The following is a 27,876-nucleotide window of genomic DNA, read 5'->3' as shown; positions in this document are numbered from 1 at the left end:
CGCATAAGTGCATAACTATATAAGAAAAAAGAGAGAAGTACCTTAAGAGCACTTAAGAACTTAGAAGTGCCACTTTGAGCGATAGTTCCAAGGCAGTCTATAAGCTCTTCCCGGGTCATTCCAATATCGGTATCACTACCAAAAACAAATATAAAATATATTGTTTCAGATGCCGCTTTCACTATGCAATGGAAGCTTCAAGAAAGTAGAAAAGTAAAGAATCTTACGAGATTGTAATGGTCCCTTTTTCTGGGTCAGGTTTAATTCGGATCTCTAGCTCACCGGCATCTCCAAGCAATGACGGGTCGGTTACACTTAAGAATCTTAGTTTGTCAAGGGCATCACTTGCATTGCTGAAGCAAAAAAAAATACCTTTAGTATATACTAAATTCATTGAAATGGTTATTCATTAATAAGAACTAATAAACTTAGTGAGAAACCAACTTTCGCTACATAGATATATGCGACATTATGCATTTATGGCTTTATGCATGTATATTTCCGTTCAATATAGAACCAATATTAACTAAACAAACGTGATAACCGCTGACTTGCACTTATTGCTTTAACAATTTTAGGTGTGTGACGGTCTATCTTTCTCTCTGCCACTATACGTGACTTGGCTTGTTCAAAAAGATTGTGGCCCATGTTTCGCTCTAAAAAAGTTCACACGAAATCAGCTCGTTCGTAAATGAGCCGAGCCTGAGGCAAGATAAGCTCGCTCGTTTAAATTAAAGCCCAATAACACATGCACACACAAATATATATAAATTATATTATCTGGAGTTTATATATTTTACATAAGTGTATGTTAAAAATACTATTTTTGTTTTTATATAAATCTATATGTGTAAAAAAATACCAAAAAAAAATTTTTTTTACTAAACCTAACTTTAAAAATAAATGAGCTAGATTGAGCTTTTAACGTGCTAAGCTCGAGCTCAACATTCCAATCCAGAATGATAAATGATTGGCTCATTTACAGCCCTATCCATGACCACCACCACATACAAGTGTTTGAGTTTCTAATCGTTCTCTTCTTATTAGTTTTCACTTTTTAACACCCCCTGTATGTGTGCGTATGTCATAAGGCAGAGATATCTTTACCTCACAAGCTCCCGGAGGAAAATTTCCTTGTGACTGTATAAACTATGAACTATCAAATTCATCAAACGAGAAACCAGCGACCACAAATTCAAAAAATATATATTTCAACAATCTTTAAACGTCAACAAGACCATAACCGTGATACAGGTTATAACTAATCCACACACAAAATACAAAATCAGCAGTAAACAGAGACAAATTAACCTAATTTCACAAAACGACAACCCAATTACACCCAAAATAATCAAAATTCTTCTAAAACTTCAAAACCCCACCTCAAATAATATGAAATTAACCATAATCAGAGACAAATTAACCCAATTTCACAAAATTGTAAACCCAATTACACCCTAAATAATAAAAAACTATATAAATATAACAGAAACCCACCTCGGCTAACATGAAATTAACCGTAAACAGAGACAATTTAACCCAGTTACACCCTAAATAATCAAAACTTTACATAAAATAACAGAAACCCACCTCAGCTAAGATGAAATTAACCATTAACAGAGAGTCAAAGTAACCCAATTACACCCTAAATAATCAAAAATTCTATAAAAATAACAGAAACCCACCTCAGCTTACATGCTAATTAACCTTAAACACAGACAAATTAACCCAATTTTACAAAACTGACCACCCAAGTATACCCAAAATAATCAAAATTCTTCAAAATTTTCAAAAACCCACCTCAGATAACACGAAATTAACCTTAAACAAAGACAAATTAACCCAATTACACCCAAAATAATCAAAATTCTACAAAAAATTGACAACCCAATTACATCAAAAATAATCAAAATTCAATAAAAAAATCAAAAACCCACCTCAGTTAATACAAAATCAACTATAAACAGAGACAAATTAACCCGATTTCACAAAATTAACACCCCAATTACACCCAAAATAATCAAAATTCTACAAAAATTTCAAAAAAACTCACCTCAACTAATATGAATTAACCATAAACAGAGACAAATTAACCCAATTTCACAAATATTATAACCCAATTACACCCAAATCATCAAAATTCCATAAAATTGTCATAAACCCACCTAGGCCAACATGAAATTAACCTTAACATGGAAAAATTAACCCAATTACACCCTGAATAATCAAAATTTTACATAAAATAACAGAAACCCACCTCAGAAAACATGAAATTAACCTTTAACAGAGACAATTTAACCCAATTACACCCTATAAATAATCAATATTTTACAAAAATTAAAAAAACCCACCTTAGCTAACATGATATTAACCTTAAGAGACATATTAACCCAATTTCAACTAAAATAATCAAAATTCCACAATAATTTAAAAAACCCACCTCGGCTAATATGAAATTAACCCAATAACACCCAAAATAATCAAAATTCTTCAAAAATATCAAAAACCCACCTCAGATAACACGAAATTAACCTTAAAACAAAAACAAATTAACCCAATTTCACCCAAAAATGTCAAATAATTTACATAAACTTCAAGAAACCCACCTCAGCTTGGTACTCATAAGTCTCTCCAGACCCACCTTCAACTTCTTTTTCAGCAACAGCCGAAGCTTCACACCTCACTTTAAAAACCCCTCTTTTGTCAGCCTTCAGTTTCAACCCAGAACACGAAAGATTCAACCTTTTTGCCCAATCTTGATTCAAGAATGAAGTTCTCAAAGATAATCGATTTTGGGTGTTGGGTTTGGGTGAAAAGAGTGGAGAGTAAGGGAGTGAAGTTGGTGTTAAGGTTTTGTTGAGAACAGGTGCCATAATGTTGGAAAATTGGAAGAAGCTTGGTTTGATGGATAGGTGTGGAAGATAATGATAATAATAATTGCAAAAGCCCAGGAGGGGTTTTAGAGGGAGTGAAGAGGGTTCTAGAGATAGGACGGCCGAGTTTTGGAAGTTTTCGGCTTCTTGTTGATCGATGAAATGTAAGAGTGAGTGAGAGTAGCGGGTCGGTATTGTTTTTAAAAATCAAACAATATGTTATTGAGATTGGGTCAGGTATGGAATTGCGTATTCAAAACCGATTATTTGAATATCATGTTTCCGGGTATTTGAAAATTTTTATTTTAATATATATATATATTTTTGGTGTATATTGGGTTTTTTAAAAGGTTTGCACTTTTTTGGGTGTTTTTCGGGAAATTTCGGGTTTAGATCGAATATTTGAAAAACTTGGTTTCGAGTATTGGAGAAACTCAATTCAAGGTATGGAAGCAGTTCCGATTTTCGAGTATTACCGGGTATAAATCGGGCCCAGTTACAAGTACGGGTTTTTGTACTGAAATGCATACTCTATATATACCCTACGGGTAGGGTTGGGTACTTGTTCGGGTAGTAAAAACCCAGTTCTGGATTTATTTTTTTCTGGGTTTGGGTTTTTCGTGCACCTCTAATTGTGGGGGCGTTTTGACCCAAAAACGTCGGGATTTTTGTGCACCTCTAATAGTCTAATTGTGGGGGCACCTATACATTATATAGGTACATGTATAAAGTCATATTTTTTAATGATAAATGAATAAAGCCCGACTACCTAAGGTAATCTAATGGTAAAAGGTGAACCTGTACACATGTGATCGCAAACATTGGGTAGCCCAAGCCCATCATCTCCTGTTACGGGAAATCCGCCATCTAAAAGCTCACTGTGATAAAATCCAGTTAAAATTGAATTCAAAGTTAAGTTTTTATGTCCACAATCTAAATCTTTACTTTCACTTTAATGCAATTGTCCCAAAGCTCATTTGTACATGTATAAAGTAGTAATAAATATATCTTTTATAAACATGACAGATGTTATGATACTAACCAATTAAAACCTTTAACCAAGTGCTTATGGTTTCAAATTTCATGACACATAATCACGTAATGTCTCATCTTATCTCATTTTCATACATTGGGCTTCCTACTTGACTTCAACTAGAAGTGGATCTAATATAGGTTAAGGGGTGTGGTTTGCATTGTCCCTCAATTTTTTTAACGAAATATATTTTTAGTGTATTTTTTCCTACTTCGTATTATGTACCGCCTACCACTAAACAAATATTTAGCTCACGTTACCACTTAACTTTTCTTCTAGATCAATCACTGTCTGCAGTTGAACCATTAAGACAATCATCTTTGGAAACCAGTAAAAGGGTTTGGTTACAATTACAATGTTTTTCTTTAAAGTCGAAAAATAAAGATAAACCAAAAAAGTAAAACGTGAAGAAACTTAACCAGCAACGAAAACCGAAGCTTTTGATTTTAACATTAAACTGTAACATACTCACCTCTAAAACTTTAATGAGTTGAGTTGAAGTTAATTTATAAAGTTTTAACATAAGTGGTTTGGATATTGTTTACAAGGTTATATTTTAACCTATAGCCAATTAAGCTTAATAAAAACTAATAAGTTAAAATCAAAGCTCCATACAACTATACAAGGGAAATTTGTTCCAAAAGTCGTCATAAGTCCAGCATGTTTTATATTCTTTTATCCGTATTTTACATTCTTGTTACTTCAAACAGATTTGTTAAAAAATATATCTGTCTTTCAACTTAATAATCCCATACTTGGATTAATACACCTTGTCTCTTGGACTTGTGATTTTTGTATATGGGCCAGTGGACATCTTTTAGCTATTGGGCTATTGCATGCTTGGATATGGTCAACTAGTGGCTAGTGGTGCACAAATTGGTTAACCGGTTAGTGGTCAACAGTCAAATAACAGGTTAATCGAGTCAGGTACTAACCAGTTTCAAGACAAGAAACCCCTACCCGGTATAACCGAACCGGTTAATTGGTAAATAACCGGAAAAAAAACTAGTTTTAATAAAATAATAAAAAAACAAATAGCCGGTTCAGTTTATCGGTTTCGGAGATCAATAATACAAACCGGTTTCTAACCATTTGTTAAAACAGGTGATAAACCGTGGTGGACCAGTTACTAACAGGTTAGGATTTTGGGTTGGAACCGGTTAACCGATTTGGTTGTGCACCTCTATGGTCACCTACCTAGCTGGTCTTTGCTCATGAATCATTTGTATTTGATCGTATCTCACCATCTCCAAATTACATATTAGTTTAGGGCTTTACTCCAAACTAGTTAAGTTAAGCAATATATAAACTCTTTAACTGGACACTTTGATAGGTATTTATTTTCTCTTTCAAATTTCAATAATATTAAAAGAAAGTATAAATAGAAGTATTATGTAGAAGGATATGCTTTCAAACTCGCTAGAAATTAGTGGTAAGTTTTATTGTTCTAAGTCTTACGCCCCATTAACCAACTGAGTTACACGGCGGGGACTAGGGGTGTTCATAAACCGTTTAAAGTAAGTTTAAAAAGGAAGGCTGAGAAGTCTAACCACCATTATATTTGGTTGTTTCTAGGGGTGTTCATAAACCGTTAAAATGGTCCGTTCAACGTAAAAAAAAGTGTATGCACGGTCAACTACCCTGATCGTTGCCCTACCCGTCCAATCAAACCAGAGTTTTAAAACCGGTTCTTTATTTTTCAATTATTTTTTAATGAGATGTACCGGGGGTCAGAAACTGACTCCTAGGTACACTAGTTTTATAAGAAAAACTAGTCTTGTCGGGTTTGACAAACAATGAGAACCAAAAAGAAAATAAAGGGATGTTATATTTGTACATCTTTATGTGTGTGTCATCACTCTTTTCTATGTTGCAATACACCCATCATAGAAGTCATATAGGCATCATATGACTCTTATGGTTGGTGTTTGAATAGGCCAAAGGCAAAGCCGACTATGAGGCAAAGCCAGGTGGTCGATGGACACTGGCCCGACACCTCGATAAGCCCGAATTTTTATTATTATTTTTTTAAATTATATATATTATTTTTGGAAAAAGAAATATATTCTTGATTTTTAAACCTAATTACTCAACTATTTTAAGATCTATTTTTTTCACTTTCAACCCAAAAATATTTCAGGGTTCTTGGAGACGGCCCTGGCCAACGGGTGTGTGATTAACCGAAATTAAAATAAAACCACAAAGCATACGAACCAACAAATTTACTAAATTATTTATAAACAAATCACCAACAAGTACAATCTTTGCCCATTGACCCAAATCATCCCAAGTCAAACAAGTCAACATATCCAAAAGTCAAAATTGACAAGAAGTCCCCAACCTAAGCCTTTGTCTATGACCCATTCCAACCATCTTTCTTTTACACAAAGCCTTAATAACCAAACCTTCAAAACTCTCTAAAAACAAACCCCATTCCTCCTCATTCATATCCCCCAACTTCACAAAACACGCGCCCTCCGCCATCGGCTCGTTCGCACTCCTATACCCCGACGACGAACCCGAACCCGCCACCACACGGCCACAGTTTCCCGCCCTTGGTTTACCACTTAAACCGCACTTTTTCACCGTTTCCTCTTCACTTTCTTCGTCTTCCTCTTCGACTCTAGCAAGCGTGTTCGAGGGTAAAACCGTCATTTCCACATCACAATCAATTTTAAAACGGAAACCCGTCTTCTAAAACCTCACCCTTCAAGGGTAAATCCGTCATTTCCGCCTTTTCGGCTACAACCCGTCTAGCATCCATACATATCACCTCGAGCTCACTCGGCTCCTCCTCACCACGCCTAAACTCCCGACTCATCATCTCACCGATTTCACCCAAACACAACCCGTGCGACGCGGCTTCTTTTAAGAAAACCGTGGATAATATCAAAACACGTAAACTCGCCTCGTGTATCATCGGTAGCTCGGTTTTCAACATCTCCGCGTCACGAAACGGGTCGAGTTTCTCAATGTACTCGAGCTCATCATCCGAAAACGGGATCGAAGATTGGGCCCAATGGATCCATTCGAAATACGGGTCCTCCAAGTTTTCGGGTAAACAAAGCCCGTGATCAATCGGTATGAGCTCGACTTCACCGAACCGGTTACCGTCATTTTTAACCTTCCTAACTAACAGATTCCCCGCGTGTCGGTCCGTGTTGAGTATCCTAACATCGAGTATCCCGATCCGATGAACAGCCGACACCGGGAAACTCGATGTTCCATGATCACTCGCATCAAAATCGTGTTCGACAAATCGCTGGAACGAAGCAATCTTGCTAATATCTTTCTTGTCTCTTTGAATTTTGTTGTTAATATTAAAAACTGAATGTGTGATCTTCACCAATGCAGTTGGAGGTACATTAGCAAAATGATCATAATCAAGAAGATAAGCCGCTACCTCGCGGTAACCCCGTTTCACCAACCCGGACCGAACGTTTCAGCCCAGGTTGACCGAGAGCTTTACCGAATAACCCTTTCGGGTTGTTCGGTGCAAACGGTTCTTCATCGGTTGGCTTCACTATCGCCACATTTTCACCTTTAATATTTTTAAAATAATAAGCGCCCCCGAGCCCGCCATGAGCCGGGCTCGGGTCCACTCCATTCCTCATCGCTTTCACAACTTCCTCCACAAGCTGTTTAGTGAGATCTGTTCTCACTAAACAGCTCGAGTGGCCCAGTATCTCAACTGGGCCACTTCTGTCTCCCTGCTTATCTCCCGACATTGTGTCAGGAGATAAGCAGGGAGTGGAACAGCTTCGGTGTAACACATTTCGCGTTAAAAGAAGCGGGGAGTCGCTACGGATCGCGCTAAGGTCGTTTTTCAAGACCACGTCTCCGAACGTTAACGAGGTTTCTTCGATCGGGACGTTTAACGCGATCTGAAGCCTTCGTTTAACCATATGCGCGTTATCGATTCGGTCGAGCTCCATTCCAAATACACAGCCCGATTCGGTCTGAACGAAAACTCGTCTCCTACCAGTTGTGGTTCCATGGTGTTCTCTCCCTAATGGAGGTTTAATAAGTGATACTGCCATTGTTAACCAGTTGAAAGGTTCAAAACCGAAACCGGCCTCGATTCGTTACGGTTTTCGCTGCGAAAACAGAGTCATTTTTGTGATTTACAACACCATGTCTACCAAATCTGCATAAAATGAACAATTTTACTGATTAATCTCACAATAGAATGTTAAATTTGAGCTATAAATGAAGGTTCAAATCAAGAAAAAACAATGTAATAATATGTTGGGATGTAAACGAACCAAACGTTCGATGATCTGTTGGTTGACTGTTTGGCAGGGAGTTCTTTTATGTTCTTTCGTTTAATAAATGACCAAACATTAACAAGGAATTGTTCCTAGTTGACTAATTAAACGAAACGAACAGAGGCCATGTTCGTTCAGTTGTGTCCGTGAATATTCGATAGCGTGTTCATTAATGTTTTTTTTTTCATTTTTTGTTATGTTTACTCATTATATATTTTTAACACTTTTAATGACTTTTTCTAACCATATAAATTTTAGCAAAGTTATTTAACTTAAAAACAAAAATATAAATGAATATAATGCAACTATTCATTATAGATATTAACAAAATTTGGTAGCTGCTAGCGAAATTAAATAAAATATTGTTTGTGTTCGTAAACCATTCACAAATAAGTTTATTTTCTTAATAAATGAAACCGAACAAGGACAAGTGTTACCATTCTCTTGTCCGAGACGAACATGTACAAGGTCTTGTTCGGTTCGTTTAAAACACTAGATATTATATGCAAATGGGACTTGATTAAAATGGACTAAATGTTGAATTAAAACTCACCAACTGAATTGCAGAGGCAACTGAAGAGGTAACAAATGTTGTTCTTGAAGTGATGAGAAAGATAAAGCTATTTCTCTCTCTAGAAATGAGAAATATATGGTTTTACTTTTTATTCTCTCTCTAAAAGCATATGTATTGTACCTGCTTGTTGTTATCTATATTAGAGGTGAAGGGTGTAATGTGTAAGTTTATGTAAAACAATGTACCTCAACATCACACTGTCACAGTATATAATATTCTAAAGTTAGATATACTTTTCATTTTTTTATTATAAAAATAACAAGTTTATAATTAATAATATTAATCATACACAAACACCACTCGTGTTGTGGGTCTGTCTGCAACTAAAAACGAGCACACGTTCATCTATCATTTTTTTCGAAACTTGAGATTTATTTGAAGTATTCTCTAATCAAGTTTGTAGTTTGAAATATTGAAATCATTAACACATAAAATCCCTTGTTCCTCAATAAGCACAAACACAAAGAAACTCTACACGTTCGTTTCACGAAATGAAATGAAATTGGAACTAGAATTTTATAGGATTTGAAATTTAAAGAAATTAGATTTGGAACCTGAACATTCCAATAAGAATTGGAATTAAAGAGAATTGAAATCTAAATACATTCTTAGTGTGTTTGTTTGACAAGTGACTACGAATCAAGGAGATTTTTTTTAACAATGATAACGGCGAAAACATTTAATTTTTTAAGATTTTTTGTTTTTATTTATATTTTACGTTATTATTTTTTATTACTTTTTTTGAATTATTTTTATGGGTTTTCTATTAAAATCAAAAACCCATCAAAAAAATATTCAAAAATAATAATAAAAAACTCATAACTCAAAATATAAATTAAAAACAAAAAAAGTAAAAAAAAAAACTAAAATGTTTTATTCATTGTCCTCGTAAAAAAAAGATTCCAATGAATTTCCTTGAATTCCTCCACATTTTGGAAGGATTTGAAATCTCTGTATTTGAAGGAATTATATTCCAATTCTTTGAACCAAACACACCAAAATGGAATTAAGATTCTAATTCCAGCAAAACGAACACGCCATGTCATGGGATTTCAATTCCAATTCCTTTAAATTCCCACGAATTCTTTGAAACGAATTCAAGGGTTGGTTTTTGGGCGTGTGTGTGATAAGTAACATATATTAGCCCACTGGCTGTCCAAACTGGTTGACGCTTGTCGTGTATGTAGCCCATTAGCATTTATTCTTGAGTTTTTTTTCCATGGGATAAGAAATGAATTGATAAGATTTTAGTTTGAATCTTTATTCTTGAGTTTTTTTTTATAAAAGAAATGATAGGAAAACTTGGGTGTTTTAAGTCTTAAAGTTTTCTTACCAATTTGGCATGATTTGGAAAGAAAGGAAAGGATAAATATTTAAAATTACCATTTACCCTTCAATCTACATCTAATAATTGTTTTAAAAAGACTATATTTGTAAAACTACACATTTTTTTCTTTTCATTTCCTTTCATTTAAACTAAAGAATGTAATTAACCATTTCTTTTCTTCCCATTTCTTTCATTTTTCATTAAACTTGAGAAAGCATTATATGCATCTACTTTATTTTCTTCTCCCATCATATCCAATCTTATACTTTCTTTTCTTTTAATTAAAAACTCGAGAACACAGGTACTGATTCAATTCAGTCTTGATTTAAATTTAAATAATATTTCTCATTAAACTTGGATAGTATAGTGTGGCAATTGGTAAGCTTACATGGTTGCATATACCTCTTCAGTCTTTGTGTAAACATATATCAGTTTATTTTTATTTAATCATGTAAACCTCTTAAAAAGATTAAACTCATAGTCCATTAATCAACAGTCAACACATATGCAACTACATCACACTATTTAAAGTTCATGAACTATAAGGTTACATGATGTTACTGTTTTTATTATATATTGTGCATATACAACTATATAAACAACTATGTACGTATATCGTTATATCCTGAATACATTGTTTCGAAAACATATTCAATGTTTCAAACTGACTGATCGGGAACTAATCACCTTGCCAGCTCGTTACGCAAGTTTTGGATGACTAATATTTACACTAAAATTTAAAACCGTTTTATGTTTTGGTATTTGATATTGGAACTTGTTTTGTTTTATGTTTAAATGATTTATATCTTGTGAATTCAGATTTCAAGTACCTAACAAAATATCCAAAACTCTAAAATGATTGGGTGAGTAGAGTAGTTAACCCATAGAATATTTTGGAGACAAAAGTGGTTTAAACCAACATATAAAATAAACTCGTGAACTTCAACGTTCCAAGATGTGGATATTGGCTATGATTTGGTTGAGTCATGGCTTAGTCTTTGTCACGTACTCACTTTTTTATAATATTTTTATTATTTTATTATTGTATATATACTCTTAATATATTCTATACATTGTATATTTGTATGAATAGTATATGCTCGGATCTTGTGTCAAGTTCATGCATCATTTCTTAGATTATTACAATGTTATAAGAAAACTTTATGTTAATAGTTTTTATAACTAAACCTTTAGGACGATATATAAAAGTGAAAGTAGAGTTATAAACTATACTGACAAATGCGGTGTAAGCGTATTGAATATTTGAATTAATACGAGTTTAAATGAACATAAACCGAGCTCAAATTCATTTAATAAACATACTTGAACCCAAGCTTTATAAATATACACCAAACTTGATCCAGAAGCCTAAACAAAATTGATTTGTTCTATGGTCATAGTTTTTCCTATAATCGTTGTGACATTTGCATATTTGCTTCTTCTCGTCTTCGTGCTTGCATGTTGTTTTATCTATTGCTATTATACTTTTTTTTTTATCATTGTTTGTTACTAGTAGTTTACTAACACTATATATTTAGTATGTTTTGTTTATAGTTGTTTAGATTAACTCAGTGAGAATCTCTTTATGTTTCTAACAAGCTTTATATGTTCGTACACGGTTTAGAAGCCGAGGGTCTCCTGATTGTAGTATCTCTAGCATTTAAGAATTTAAATTTGATGTATGGTTTGCCCTACCTACACTCATACTAATAGTTATGATATGAATGGAATTTTCTAGTTTCGTTATAATAAAATGTAACTTGTTCTATCAAAATAGAAATCATAAATAATATTTTTCAAATACTATATGATACATATTATTTTTTAAATTAAAACACATCTAAAATGACAATGTACATGTAAAAGAAAATCTATAATATATATAAACGAAAACATAAAAATTCTACGTGTTGCGATGTGGTCGCTTCCCTTTTTTTGGAGTCACCAGATTTGCTTGATTTTTAATTGGAGGCTTCTTATGCATTTGACTCGAATTCACGGGTATGAGTCTCATCAAACCCATATATTTCTTAAACGGGTTATAACATCTCATTAAATTAAAAACTAATCTCATCAAATATTTGATATAAAAATCATATAAAGTAGGAATATACTAAAAATTAATATCTGATTTATTTAAAAAAAGATATATATTATTTATAATTAAAAAACCAATTTTATAGTAAAAAAAAATAAACGAGTATTGGGTCTCATCAAACCCATATAGCTTTTAAACCGGGTTATAGTATCTCATTTATTTATGAAACAATTTATCATCAAACATAGGTATATTATTAACTTTCATACCAGAGTTAATGACCATTTTCGTCTCTGTAGTTTGCTACTTTTGCCATTTCAATCCAAAGTTTGAAATTTTGTCAATTTAGTCATCATAGTTTTAAACATGGAAAATTTGATTTAAATAATCCCACCTTTAATGGATGGTCAATAATAATCTCACCTCCGGTATTTCCCGTTGGCAGTCCCACCTTTTCAATGTTTTTTGTTTTATAGACCAGCGTTAAAAAAACTTAACGGGGTTAAGTTTTTGCTGATGTGGCTGGTGAGTTGGCAGTGTCATAATCCTACATGGCTTTTCCCTTTGGATTAAAATGCAATTACTATATTTTATTATATTAAATCCTATTATCCAGATTTATTAACTTCGACCTGACCCAAACCCGCGACCCGATTAGCGAACCCGGATACCCAAATCACTAGCTTGCACTATATTTCTCCTCCTAAACTTAGAAATTGAATCTTGCGTATCCTTATGCATACCATAACGAGCCCACCGACACCATAAACATGGAATGAGATCAATTATTGATTCGTATTACTCGTTTGAACGAACCGACGTAACCTGTTAATCAATATACTTTATATTGTTCATAATAATTCAATTAAACTTTCAGAAAGAACCTCACATACATCGCCTACAGTTACCCTATAATAAATTATATTATCATTGATGTTTTGATGCGTGTTCTTGAGCCCCTTCCGCTGTCACTGTCGGGATCAAATTAACCCTCTTCCAATCATCTTTATAGGTAACTAATTATACATTTGTGTTCGTCGTCATTCACTCTTTAATAGCCCTAATTTCAATCGGCCAATCAAATAACAACCTGGCCGATTGATGATCTAGGGTTCATAATACTCTATGGGTTGCGAATGCCTGGTTATATAGCATCTGTTTCTGAATTTTTATCAAAGGATCACTCAGATCAGTTGCCTTATGCATGTGGGTGTTGACTGCGGGGCTGGAGGCGCAGGTTCGAATCCCCTGCAACCCGTTTTTGTAGGATTAATATTGTAATTGCATTTTAGGATTAAAAGGGAAAAGCCATGTAGGATTATGACATGCCAACTCACCAGTCACATCAGCAAAAACTTAACCCCGTTAAGTTTTTTTAACGCTGGTCTATAAAACAAAAAACATTGAAAAGGTGGGACTGTCAGCGGGAAATACCGGAGGTGGGATTATTATTGGCCAACCCATTAAAGGTGAGATTATTTAAATCCAATTTTCCTTTAAACATTAGCCAATTAAGTCCCACCCGTCTAACGACATCCAAGTATGTCGTTAGTTTAAGGGTATTTTTGTCTTTCTCACTTTTATTTTAAGTTAATGGTCATTTTCGTCCTGTGGTTTAATATTTTTGCAATTTCAATCCAAAGTTTGAAATTTTGTCAATTTAATCATCATAGCCAATTATGTCCCCTCAACGACCAACTATGTGAGGTCGAATATCGTAGCGAACAAAGTAAAAAAAATAAATAAATATTAGAAACGGATAATATAAAACAACCCCGTAATACGAAGGATAAAAACTAGTTATACAATTAATAATAAACTAGTCTACTATGCTTCTAAAACGAACCGTAACAATAAGTTCGAAATTATGAAATGAACCACAAGCTAAACAAAAGTAAATAGATTTTTGTGATGGCAATTTTAATATTATAAAACACATTCGAAAGATATCTACTGTACACCTACCGTTTTAATCGCTACAACTAAGGGTGTTCAAAATACCCGAACCCGATTAACCCGACCTGATCCGAACCCGAATAAGCTAATTAGGGTCGGGTTAAATAGGGTAAAAAAGTATTCATTGTCAAATTATGTTTTTTTTAGCCAAGATGTGATTTAATATCTATGTGTATTCATTGTTTTTTTGTTTTTGCTTGGACACATTATTATAATCATCTGTACTTAATGCGTGAGACTTTAACAACTTAGATGAATAATGTATCGACACACCGTTAATATTAGTCACATTGTTTTAATATTTGTTAAATGCGCCATAATAATCATAGTGCAACAAAGTTTTCTAAAAAAATATTTAAATAATATTTCAATTTTAAAAATCACAATTTAATGATACTTTTTAAAATAAAATATATAAAAAATTTTGTTGGGGTAAATACATGTATATGTTTGTATATACAAATACTTCATACGTATACGTATGATATCAAGTCAAACTATAAGTAACATACATATGTCATTTTCTCATTTTCTGAATATATGTGTTCACTTACTTGAAATTAGTTTGGTGCAATTATAAATAAAAGTGATCATACATATTAAAGTATATTTCTGTCCATTATCAAACATTATTACCGATTAAATAGTTTGGCACTTTGGCTAGCTTAGTTATATCATATACCAACTAGCTGAACTTTGCAATCAATTACAGCAGTAAAATCACTTTCAGAAATTAATTGCTTAATTATAGTTTTTTTATTGTTTTTTTAACGAAGAACAATAAAGTCTGACTACTAGGGGAGTTGGGGTAACTCAAAAGCAAAAGACGATCGCATACGTCAACGGCTGCAAACAGTGTTGCGTAGCCCAAACCCACTATTTATTGTTCCAGAGAAAACCCACCGCTCAAAGCCCCACTGCGGTAAAATTCAATTAAAATTGAATTCGAACCTGAGACTTTACAAGCTATACTTGCTATAACTCAAGTCTTCACTTCCCATTCGATATTAGTTGAACTCAAGCCATTGGCTTAATTAAAGATTATAATTTTTTTTTTTATTTTAAACTTTAATAATTTACATAAAGTGATCAAAAGTATCAAAGACTTTATTAAATTTACAGGTCACCTTGGCACATCACTTCTTAATCAAATTAGTACATCCATTTAATGATAATTAATCACAACTAACATTCAAAGTCAAACAATATATGAAGAAGTTCTTGTATATTAGTACTTAATTTGTTGTTATCATTATATAATACAAGATGTACAATTTATAAATTTATACAAGATTTAAACAAATAAGAAATTACAAAATAATAAGACTTGGATGTTAGTCTCTAGTCACCAATCCAAGTGGTGATGGGTCTACGTTACAGCTAAACAAGATATGTGCTGATTCAATTACACTAGTCTCTTAACGAATTTTGGATAATCATCCCTTCATTTTCACTGATAAATCATGTCTTATCTACTAAGTAATGCAATAAATTAATATATAAATAAAATAACACAATGTTCAACTTTTAGCACGTCAAATTTTACTCGCGTATCCTCAAAGAGTGTGAGCATGAAAGTATCAGGTGTCGGTAGGTCTCTCTGTATTTAACTATTTACTAGTATAATGTTAGGTTGGTTTATGAGAAGATGCTTTCATATCGGTTTTGTCGGGTCTTCTTTTTTCCTTGTGTTTCGTTTGGTCTATATATGTATGGGTCCTTATTTTGCTTTAGCTTTGTATGGTTTTTTATTTGTTTGAATTGTTTTAACGTATCATCCCATTTAATTGTTTACTAGATAGGTTTATTTTTCCTTAATTCTAAATAAGGCACATCATCAATAATTTTACTGGTACTATGTGACATCAATATGTAATGTGACTCCGTCTTTGGTTATTTCTAAAAAGATCTTACCCACGTACCAAATATTGTTAATCAACAATGACTTACAATAACATGTCACACGATAATATTATATATGTACAAATCAGTGTATGTATTTTTATTCATGTATTAGTATTACTCACCTGTAAAATAATAATGTGATTAGACAACTAAACATGTATACATGATGTAAAATAGTTGCACAACTAAATCTTTTAATTATCATGTAATAATTAAAAAACTGAAAATTTTTAATTATGTCCATCCTAATTCAAGTTTTCAGGTTTGTCTTCATGTTATGTGGTCGCTGACGACTTGTTACACTCACGAGACGACGAGTTAATCACCCAACGGTAACTAGTTGTGTCCTACATGTTTTAAACATAAACGCATCGTGGCCTACATGTTTTGACCATTAACGCGTCGTGGCCATACCTGTTAGTTAACAAAAGTTGTGTCCTACCCTTTTCACCACAAACACATCGTTAACTGCTTATTTTTTACATCCAGCCCGTCACAGCCGGCTTATAGATGTCATATTCCAAAAGTCATTTTATCGCGTAAGTGTGATACCCACTTGCACATTAAAATAAGCCGGCTATGGCCAGTTAAATGTAAAAATAAGTAGTTAAAAACGTGTTTGCGGTGAAAGGGATAAGACACAACTTGTTTTAACTTATAGCTAGGCCATGACGTGTTTATGGTCAAAACATATAAAACACGACGCGTTTATGTTTTAAAAATTTAAATTAAAAAAAACATATTTGAAATCTCCTTACCATTTTAAAATTTCTCCCTTAAAAAATTATAGTTGAGAATCATTTTCCCCTTTTAGGGGATGTATTTGTGATTTGTTTCAAAGGGGATGAACCAGGAGAATAAAACAAAAGAGAGTCAATTGGGATCTGCCCACGTGGCAGAAGCAAATTGGATAAGGTGGAACATGGTGTTTGTGTGTGTCGTACCATAATACTGTGGGCCACTAGCATCCGGTTTTTAGTGTTCGTGTATTGTGACCCCCATACGGTCACATGTTCTGTATCTCTTTTGTCAACACAACCATACTTCCTCCATACACAATAAAATATAAGACACATATTTTTTTTTTCAAATTTTATTATATAAAAAAATAATAATGTTTATTTATTTATTTTAAGTTTTTGTAGGGAGTTCGAATTATTTTTGTTGAGACATTTAGGAAAAATAACATTTATAAGTAGGTTTTCGAATTATACACCTTGTAAATAATTTGCATAATAGGTCTAAATGAGCTTTAAAAGGTATTTTGTTGTGTTAATCAAGTTGAACACGGCTTGTAGAGGTAACACCCTAAATATAAATAACAATTTCAGCAGCATCGCATCGCATAGACATAGACATAGCAGAGCGACTCTTCAGACGGATCTATAAGACAGATAGAGAATCTTCAAGATAGTGATAGCACCGGTCCCCTATAGGGGACCACTATTAGTGACATCACTGTAAATATGATGTAAGCTTATATATATATTATGAATAGTCTATTGTAAATCTCCATTCATAACATAAATGAAATACTCTTAATTGTGTGTGCTCTTCCTCGCTAACTCTCATCATCTACTCTCTGGCATCTACCTTAAATTTCATGATGAAGTAAGTACTTCCGGAATCATATTATCCGACGATATTTGCTTTAGAATGACTCAACAAGTTTAACATTAGTAAACTCGAACGATCGAGTACACCATCTTTACTAAATGTGCCTTTTCTTAAACACTAAAATGAACATGTTAACACATCTTTAACACAATTAAATATTTATTTAAATAACACGAATGGCATGATATGCTTAACACGACTAATTATAAGCAGTTCAACAATATACATGATGCGACACGTTTTACACCATTGAATAAGAAAACAAATTTTAATCGTTTTTAGGATTATCAAAGCTCGGTCGGTACTGATCAGGTACACTGCCGCTACCATCTTGGTTTCTTCCATCAGGTTGCAATTTCGGATTAGTGAAATCAATTGTTGTGTATATGCTAAGAGTGAATCGGCTTGCATTCGACTGTTCCCCTAACATCATTGGCTAGTATACTACTTTTGAAATCGATTTACGTTGATCGCAAATTAGTTTGGGTTTTCGGTTTGTGCCCCGAAGGTATCATAGCTCGTTAGTATCCTAATGTCCTACTATGTTTTGTAGCGCACCATAATAACTATTTGTTTCGACTCCAATCATTTTGATCTGTTACCAAACCCGTCTATTTAACAAAATAATAATAATAATAATAATAATAACAAAAACACCCTATTTTATATTTTTATTTAAAAATATCTTTTATCACTTGCATCTAACTCACCCATAACCTTAATCAAAAATGCATATTCATAAGCCAATTCCTCACACTGCCCAGACCTCCCACCTTCACCAAAATGACCACCACTCATATTCGTCTTCAAAATAACCGAATCGCTACAATTTGAACACGTTCGTTCGCGTATCCTCGCCACGTATTTGGCAGCTTCCCAAACTCCAACTCTGCCAAAGGTACACGCGCGACAAATAGGAATTAAAAACAGGGAAACGTTAAAATGCAAATGGAGACAAAAATGAGAATTGTGAGAATGATTTGTGGCCACAAAAAAAATTCAAAAAATATAACAGAAAAATCATAACTCAAAATATAAATAAAGAAAGAAGAAAAATTAAAAACTAAAATGTTTCCCCTGTCATTCCGGTTCAAAAAAAAAGACACAACGTCAAGAAAAAAAAGACACAATCAATGACGAAAATAAACAAAAAAACAATGATAAACCAAAAGACACAATGATCTTTTTTCCTTAGCATTGTGTTTGATATTATTATTATAATTATTATTTTGGGAACGATGAAGATGGTGGAAACATTTTTGTGTTTTTACTTTTTTCGTTTTATTATTTAATTTTGAGTTATGATTTTTATATATTTTTTTATAGGTTTTTTGTGTGGCTACAAATCATTCTCATCCTTCTCAGTTTTGTCCTCCTTTGTAGAACAACCTGACCCTCAAAAGCATCAAAATTAAATAAATATAATTGATAAGAAAGTGTACCTTGAATCATTAAAAGATGACGTGACGAGCATTGCGGGATAACATATTCCTTTGTTGATATTATCGTAAGGCGAATACTTCATAATGTAATCAAAATGTGATTTTATTTGAGGGTTTCCAAATTCTTCATAGTTTAATATTGTTAATGGTAAGCTTGGATCCAGTAATGTATTGCAGATATCAAGAAATGGAACCTGTTGAAAAGATTTCATTACTGATATTGTTCAAAAACCAAAGATTATTTGATAAAAAGAAGAGAAAATCATGAGAATAACTATTTAGGGATGCGCATGAAACTGACATAACTGAACCAAACTCAAAACCGACGGTTTATTTTTTGTTTTTTTTTTCCAAAAACTGAATTTAATCCGAAAACCGAAGAAACCAAACCAAACCCGTAAAAACCAAAGAAACCTAACTTTTCTAATTGAATTTATTATTTTTTTATTTTTCAAAAACTAACTTATAAAAAACAAATAAATGGTTATGGCCCAAAATTTTTTAAAACCCAAATGTATAATAATAAATTAACAAAAATATTTAGGCCCAAAGTATCAGGCCCACATTCATCATTTTGGGTCAATTTTTCCACCCCAAAATTTCAAGTCCAAAATGACAAAATAAAAAAAACGAACCGAACCCTATGTGAAACCGGACGGTTTTAAAAAACCAAATTTTTGGTTTGGTTTGAAACAAATCACTCATTTAGCCACGAGATACGTGACTAAGAGTAATGTGATTATGTGACACACGATACCATAGCACGTATAAATTGCATGTATTATCATTCGTGTATGTGTTTATGATTTTCCTTATAAAAAACCATTATACGATTCAAATACGAGTTTAAAATATTACCTTCAAAACGGCAGCTTTAAATAACTCGGGGTGCATATTAATGGCGGCAGCAACAAGAAGACCGCCAGCACTTTGCCCGATCGCACCAAGTCGGTCTTTATGCACATAACCTTCTTTTATAAGATAATTTCCACATGAAATAAAATCATTTATAGAGTTTAATTTGTTTAATCCGCTTCCATTTTTATGCCATGATGGATCACCACCACCGCCACCTCTGTGCATATAAAACAGTTAATATTCAGCAGTCATTTCTAACTCGTTAAAATAAACAAATGATGATCAGGTTCTTAAACCGCTTAACTAGACAGGTTGTTGACCGGCTTAAAATTAGAATATAACATATTAAACGACACGTCAACCTGCCAACCTGTTTACGGCCCGTTTAACCCATTTATTTCTACAGATATACAAAATGTATAAATGTATTGTATATTCATTTTTTTCCGAAACATAAAATATACCTGACATCAGCAAACGCAACCACCCAACCACGGTCAAGTAAGCTCAGCCGTTCAGCACACCAACTTTTTTCCAAAACTTCACCATACGACCCGTACCCGTGTATGATACCAGGGGACTGACCCATCTTATGGGCTTTATGGGAATACAATATTGTTAACGGAACTATCGTACCATCATGTGAAACGACTTCTTTTCTTTCACAAAAATATGAACTTGAAACGTTTATCCACTCGTTAGCTTCATTTTTGTGCGGTTTTGAAGAAACGTTTAATACGTCCTCTTGGTGCACGATATTGAATGTTCTTGCTGACATGTCATAGTCAACAACTAAATCTGGCATCTGCAATGATATTATGATTATTATCTGTTCTTGTAATTTTGTAAATCATAAAGATTTATTTATGTATTAAATTTTAAGAATTTGTACCACTGGAGATGAAAGCACGACTCGGTATACTGAGTTTGTGAAGTCGTGATTTGAGCCCGGGCTAACGCTGCATGAGTTTGAGGGCATAGGGAAATACCACGGATCAAGATCATCAATCTCCATTTCTTTCTGCAAACAGAAAGCCGCATATTAAGGGTGTAAACGAGTAGAGGCACTCATGAGTTACTCGTGATCGGCTCACTAAAAGCTCGAATCGAGCCGAGCTTAAACGAGCTTGGGCACAAAAATAAGCCCGTTTAATAAACGAGCCCGAGCTTCGTATACCGAGCTCAGCTAGGCCCGTGAACCTATTATTTGTTCAATCATGATAATGCTTACTTAATATGGGTCGAGATACTGTACAATAATGCCTTAACGTACGATAGGTACACGAGACGCTCAAAGGCAAAACCTAAAAACACTCGACCAAAAACCTAAAACGCTCAGCCAACACCTAAAATGTTCAAAAACGGTTTTCGTGAAAAAAGTAAATAATTGATCGATTAACGATCCAAAACTGTTTTTTTCGGTGAACCAATGATTAATTGGATATGTATTGACGATTCCGAGATGTTGGGATGTGATTTCATGGATCGATTTCGTGAAAAAAGGGGATTCGCGTACCTATTGTACGATAAGCTATTATATTGGATCTTTTCCCTACTTAATATAACAAATATACTACATAATAATTATATAACAGCTATAAAACCAATTGTAAAAAAATAACTATAAAAGTAACTATAGTACAATATGTATGCTTTAGTTATTTTTATAATAATTATTATAACTATAAATTTATAGTAATTATTTGTAATAACTACAAATATATATATTACACAATAAAATATAATTATGATAAAGTAACTAAACAATATATATTATACCATATTAATATTGTATACGTACAATTATAATTATATATGTATACAAATATAACAATTAAATTATTAATACATAATAAATGAGCCAAGCTCGAGCTTCATATATAGAGCTCGAAACAAGCTGTTCACACCCCTATTCATATTATCATATGACTATGAACATAAAATCATAGTAACATCATGTGTAACTAATATACCTCATTGTTGGATTGAATTGGCATTTTAATGGAACAAATCATAGGCGTATCTTCTTTGTTGAGATAAAGCACAAGATGCTCATCAAAAACATCCATGTCTTGTATATTCGTACCTTTAGTCGGAACAATAATTTTCTAAAAAGAAAAGATACAAATCAACATAAGCACTGAAACAACAAATAAATAAAAGAACGTTTAAACAATACTGTAATACCTCCCAATTTGCTGACTGTACATCGTCAACACGACACCGAGCAAAATAATAATTTCCATCTAACAACTCCTTTTCGTCACCGGAACACAAGTTTGTTAAAATATAAAAGAATCCTCTATGATGCTCCAAAAAAAACTGTACACCCGAAACACGAGTATGCACTTTTTGTAAACCGTGTTTTGGGTTATTTGCATCTAATACATACACCTGCAATACAAATTATAACCATCAAGATTCAAAATAACGACAAGTTGTTTTCTTTAAAAAAAATTTGAATCATGTATAGATAAGTGCCTTCCTCGGATGATGTCCTCGAGTTTGAATTCACGGTTATGAATTTTCCATCTTTTGTGTTTGTGATATCGACACAGAATCTGGAATCTTTTTCGGTGTATACTATGATGTCTGAAACGGGATTTGATCCAAGTGTTGTGTATTGCACCCTGTCAATATAAGAGGAATATGTGATGTTTAATACAGGATTTGAAGTTTAAAAGATTTATAACTTAGAGGTGGCAATATGATTTGGTTATGTTTTATCTCCGATCGGGTCGGATAAAAAAGTTAGATAGAAAGGAAGTTTGCCAAACATGTTAGATTGGTCAAATGTGCCAAACGGGTCAAATGAGTCAAACAGGTCAAGTGTGTGAAACAGGTCAAATGACTCAAATGTGTCATGGTTCAAGTGTGTAAACGAGTCAAATGTGTCAAACAGGCCAAATGTGTCAGACAGGTCAAATGTATCAAATGCGCTAAAAGTGTCAGACAGGTCAAATTATTAAACGGGTCAAACGAGTCAAGTGTGTCAAACAAGTCAAATGTGTGAAACAGGTCAAACGTGTCATACAGGCCAAATGTGTCAAACAGGTCAAAACTCAAAAGCCACTTAAAAAGAGTATTCTTAATAGTCTCTTTGTTCAAAAAGTTAACTATTGTTGTAGCGACAACTGTGCTAAACGGGCCATATAAGTCAAACGGGTCAAATGTGATGTATCACACATGTCAGATGGGTCAAACAGATCAAATGAGTCACACGGTTCGAACGAGTCAAACGGGTCAAATTCAAAAAGTTAAACTATTGTCGCAGTGACAAAGCTTCGCTTTTATTCATATAAAAGTAATGGACAAAAAAGTGTTTGCAGGGTCAACAGACACAACCCAACTCGATACTTCTAACATAATTGTGCTTACCTATACGGTCGTTGGCTTTGGTCACAAACTGTATAAAACAGCGTACAACTATCTTGAGCCCATGCTAAGCTAACAACACCTTCAACTTTTAACGTTGGAATAATAATCCCGGTTTTAAGATCCTTAACTTGAAGAAGAAACCGTTCTTCTCCCGTTATATCAACCATGTACGCAAGAAAACGGTGGTCGGGTGATATTCTACAAGTACCCACATGAACATACCCTGTAGATTAAGGATTAACAAAAGGGTATAAACGGAAACATACAATTATTGTTGTTCGACATTCAAATAGTCCTATGGTTTTACTTACCATGTTCTTGTGCGATTTCGTTCCAATCGAGTAATATTTCTTCGCCTGCAAATTGTCTTTTTGCATATTTGACCATATTTTGCAGCCAACTTGTGTTTTCAACCGCCAATTTGCGACATAAAACGGGGTATTCTTTTGTTTCCGGTATACATTGGTAATACAACCTAATCAACCATATAAGCACAAACATATGATATGTCATAAATTAGTTATAACAACCACTAAATCGTATGTAACTTTGTATATATAAACATCAACAATCATTGTATGTTGCATACAATAAAAAAACACAAGATTCAATCTTCAAGGAGGTGGTGCATCGGTAAGCACCTGAGGGCTACCTGCCCAACACTAGTTGTTAGGCTTGTAAACGAACTGAACGTTCAATGAACTGTTCAGTAGGAAGTTCGTTTATTTAGAAAGCAACTGAACACAAGCAGCAATGTTTGTTTATTTAGTTAAGCGAACGAGCATTAGCATATGTCTTGTTCATTTTAAATCCGTTTATGTTCCTTTGTTTGTATATTTATTATATATTTTTAGGCCTGTTAAAACTTAGTCTAGTTTTATTAACTCTTTAGGCCCAACAAATTGACATTCACATTTGCTTTTAATTGATTTTCACTTAGTTATTTCGCTTATGTTCTAACATCTATGTTCAGTTACGTTAATCCGTTTACGGTCGTGAACTGTTCGTTTGTACAACTTAATGAGCGAACATAAGCAAACACAAACACATTCATATTATTAATGAACAAGCACAAACAAAAAAACTATGCTCGTTTAGTTGTCCGTGTTTAATTGTTTGTTCGGTTCAAGTTGAAACGAACTTAAAATGAAAACACCCTGTTTATGCTCGCTCGGTTCGTTTACAGGCCTACAAGCTGTGTTTACAATCACAAAAAAAACACATGATTCAAGTTCAATTCATGACTGCACGTAGAAATGACAGCCAAAAAACAAAGAGACTTATCCTAACTAATATTTTATAGTCACTCACAGTAATGTTCACATCTAATATGGATACAAAATTCACAAAAAATTATACACCAATTTAGTTTAGTTTATACTACTTCTGGTAATAACTTAATGTACTTATCAAAGATTCTTTCAAGCGTACTTTGACTCCAAATCCAAAGAGTCAAAATTGCAAACTTTTGACTCTGCAGGGAGTACTATAATTTTATCAATTGAATTCATGTTCAAATTTCCCAAAATTTCTGTTTTTGAGTTTTCAAAGCCCGCTCAGTTTCTGTTTTTCAGTTTTTGGTTTGGGTTCGTTTTCGGCCTTACCATTTGGACTTGAAAATTTTGGACCATAAAATAAAAACGACCAAAAATAATGAATTTGGGCCTAAATCTTATTATACATTAGAGCTAATATATTATGGTTATACTATATACTAAAGAAAAATTGGTTTTAAATAATCCCAACTATGCCCTATTGGCAAATAACAGTCCAACTTCACACTTCGACGGTGCAGTCCCATATAAAGGTGTATGTTTTTCCAACGGTCTGCTAGGCATGCCACGTAAGTAACAAACTAACGGAGTTAACTATCCATGTATTTTTTTCCAACGGTCCGCGACTAACGGATAGTTAACTCCGTTAGTTTGTTACTTATGTGGCATGCATAGCGGACCATGGAAAAAAATACACCTTTAGTTGGGCCTGTTATTTCCCAACAGGGCGTAGTTGAAATTATTTAAAACTTAAAAAACCAATTTTCCTAAATTAGATTACTATAAACAGGGGCGAAGGATATCAAGGGCCAGGGGTGGCCCCGGCCCCCCTGTTTTTTTGCGCATTAGTGTAAATTTAGTTGTTTTTCGCATGGAATTTTTATACGTAGTGTAATTTTACATGTTTTCGGCCAGAAGTTTGAGCCCGGCCCCCCCTCGTTTATGATTTTTATAATACATTTTGAGTCCCCCCCCCCCCGACATTCGTGTCCAAGCTTCGCCACTGACTATAAATAACATACAAGTCAAAAATAAAAAACGGAACACTATAAGTTCGGATCGGTTTCTTCGGTTTTAATTACACACAATACCGAAAGTTGGGTTTTCATTAAAACATATAACCAAAACCAGAACCGTCCGCTTTTGTTTTAGTTCGCTTATTTCGGTTTCAGTTTTTTCAGTTTCTGATCATTTTCTCGGTTTCACGCACACCCCTGCTAAACCCTAAACCCTATGATTTGGGTGTTACACTAAAAATTATCAAAATTCTCAAATTATATAAAAATGATCAAAATTCTCAACTTATAAAAAATATATATTAAAATTAAGAAGGTTACCATTGTCCCCAACGCTCCGGTGGAGTCGAAATCTCATTCGGCACTCGGGCAATCATTTCGTTAAACAGAGTACGCTGCAAGTTACCAGTATCGGACATGAAAGCATCACAGTACTCATTCTCACGGTTAACATGATTACTAAAATCATGGCCATTAATAATATTATAATTATTAGATGACATCCAATGATACCAACAAACCCCATGAGATGTTACTTTGAATGATATTTGTTTAGCTGCCGGTGGTGGTGATAATGGTGTATGGTGGTGGGTTGAAGAGTAGAAGAAGTAAGAGTGTATGGGTCGTAATGTGTTGGGTTTTGTGACTAGTGTTCGGATTAAGGAAGCCATGGAAGTGGTGGTGCCAGCGATTTCACTTCTTTATTATGTTTTTGGGTTGAAAACATGTTTTATGATCGGTTTTGGTTCGAATTCAAGCTGGTTTTTTAATCAGGTTACAAACTGTTTAGGTTTGGAATTTGACCGGTTTCGATTCGACTAACTGATTTGGGACCAATTTTTGTGGAGAAAGCTATAAATCAGTTCCAAACCGGTTTGAATCGGTTAATAGGTTTATTTGCTCACTTCTATCTCATGGTATTTGAATTATGTTCAAAGTTTAGTTTAAGGGTGTAAACGAGCTGAGTCGAGCCTAAGCACGGCTCGTTTCAAGCACTTTTTCTAAAGTACGGGCTCGACTTGAGAGTTGTTTTTTCAAGCTCGGTTCGTTTGTTATTTATTAATTAACTTATAAACATTTTAATATTATTATTATTATGATTATTATATTTTGAGAAAACTTTTAACAAGGCTAAGTTCAGCTCAAGCTCATTTAATATCTTAAACAATCAAAAGTTTGGCGCGTGCTTGGATGTGAAGCGTTAAGTTAAATACATGAAAGCTTAAAAGAGGCAAAAATAAGATATACATAAGGCTCGTTAAAGCTCGACAAGCCTAAATGTGCTTCACATGCAAGCTTGAACTCGGACTCTATAAGTAAACAAGCTTTATTTGAGACTTGGGCTAGCCTCATTTCCATCTCTGATTCAAATGGATTAACCCAAGTAACAAGTAATATTTAAATTAAGTTTTGTAACTTAGCGTGGTATAATTACAATTTTAGCTAAATATAGTTTAGTTCAACCTATTTCAATAACAAATAATAGTAAAAAAAATCCGGGAAAATAGTTATTTGATCGAAATCGAACACCTAACAAAACCAAATTCGAATTCCGTTATAGTTTGGTTTTGAACTATCTAAATCTAGTTCAGTTTGATTTTCGCTATTGACAGAAATATCTTCAAACTAAATAAATCGAAAACCAAACCCATAAACACCCCTATTTTCACATACACGTATAAATGCTAGCTTTGAAAAAAATATATAAGAAAAAGTAAACAAACTAGACCGTCTATCTTTCAAAATTTAATAAAACATTTAACTTTTTGCCTTTTTTTATTTTTCCAAAACTGATAATGCAAACCGGGTCACTCATGAGAAGACGAATGTCAGTAGCTGGCAAAGACAACTACGATTTAGCTCGGCATGAAAAACTTTAGAATTGCAATGGGGTAACAAAAAACGATCCAATTTATTTATACACCGATACAATTGACAAGAATTACGAGTTGACATGTATTAATACTTCATCCATCAAAAGTTCTTAACCTCAAGAATTACAAATTGACATATGATGAACATATATTACTACCACTAATAGAAAGTCAAATATCATCGTTAGAAACAACAAAACGACCATTAGTAGGAGCACTTAACCTACCATCAATAAGAACATTAGGATTATCATTAGTATGAACATTATCACTAGCGTTATTTAACGTTGATACATAAGATACAACCTGTATCTAAATCAGAGTATTATTTCAGATTAATTACCACAACCTTTATTATTCTTCATTATCGCTCAACACTTTATCCTTATCTAATTTACGCACCTTTATGCTTCTCTAATTCACACAACTAACTATGCCATCAT

General features: G+C 33.4%; 2 protein-coding genes and 1 pseudogene across 2 annotated transcripts; all 3 read right to left on the bottom strand.

The window, feature by feature from the left end:
* Positions 1-16: 16 nt before the first annotated feature.
* On the bottom strand, positions 17-3,029 carry LOC143582864 (heat shock protein 90-5, chloroplastic-like; the record flags this gene model as incomplete). Its single annotated transcript, XM_077065343.1, has 4 exons — positions 2,608-3,029; positions 1,108-1,182; positions 228-353; positions 17-135 (listed from the first exon to the last, which is right to left on the bottom strand). Coding segments are annotated over exons 1-4 (586 nt in total), but the record flags the coding sequence as incomplete, so codon positions are not given.
* Positions 3,030-6,100: 3,071 nt separating this feature from the next.
* On the bottom strand, positions 6,101-8,029 carry LOC143582858 (phosphatidylinositol 4-kinase gamma 5 pseudogene; annotated as a pseudogene).
* A 10,166-nt stretch (positions 8,030-18,195) lies between these two features.
* Positions 18,196-26,230, bottom strand: LOC143582857 (uncharacterized). The gene is made up of 11 exons (XM_077065336.1): positions 25,881-26,230; positions 23,581-23,744; positions 23,270-23,492; positions 22,379-22,521; positions 22,079-22,287; positions 21,865-21,999; positions 20,784-20,912; positions 20,356-20,696; positions 19,892-20,108; positions 19,034-19,227; positions 18,196-18,480 (listed from the first exon to the last, which is right to left on the bottom strand). Exons 1-11 carry the CDS (start codon positions 26,228-26,230, stop codon positions 18,267-18,269), a joined length of 2,319 nt encoding a protein of 772 aa, XP_076921451.1. The 3' UTR covers positions 18,196-18,266.
* Between the last annotated feature and the right edge of the window lie 1,646 nt (positions 26,231-27,876).

Source organism: Bidens hawaiensis, unplaced genomic scaffold (assembly GCF_021521415.1).
Source record: "Bidens hawaiensis isolate Kalapana, Puna unplaced genomic scaffold, B.hawaiensis_p1.1 tig00032033_1, whole genome shotgun sequence".
Taxonomy (NCBI): domain Eukaryota; kingdom Viridiplantae; phylum Streptophyta; class Magnoliopsida; order Asterales; family Asteraceae; genus Bidens; species Bidens hawaiensis.
This window is presented reverse-complemented; position numbering and strand designations above follow the sequence as displayed.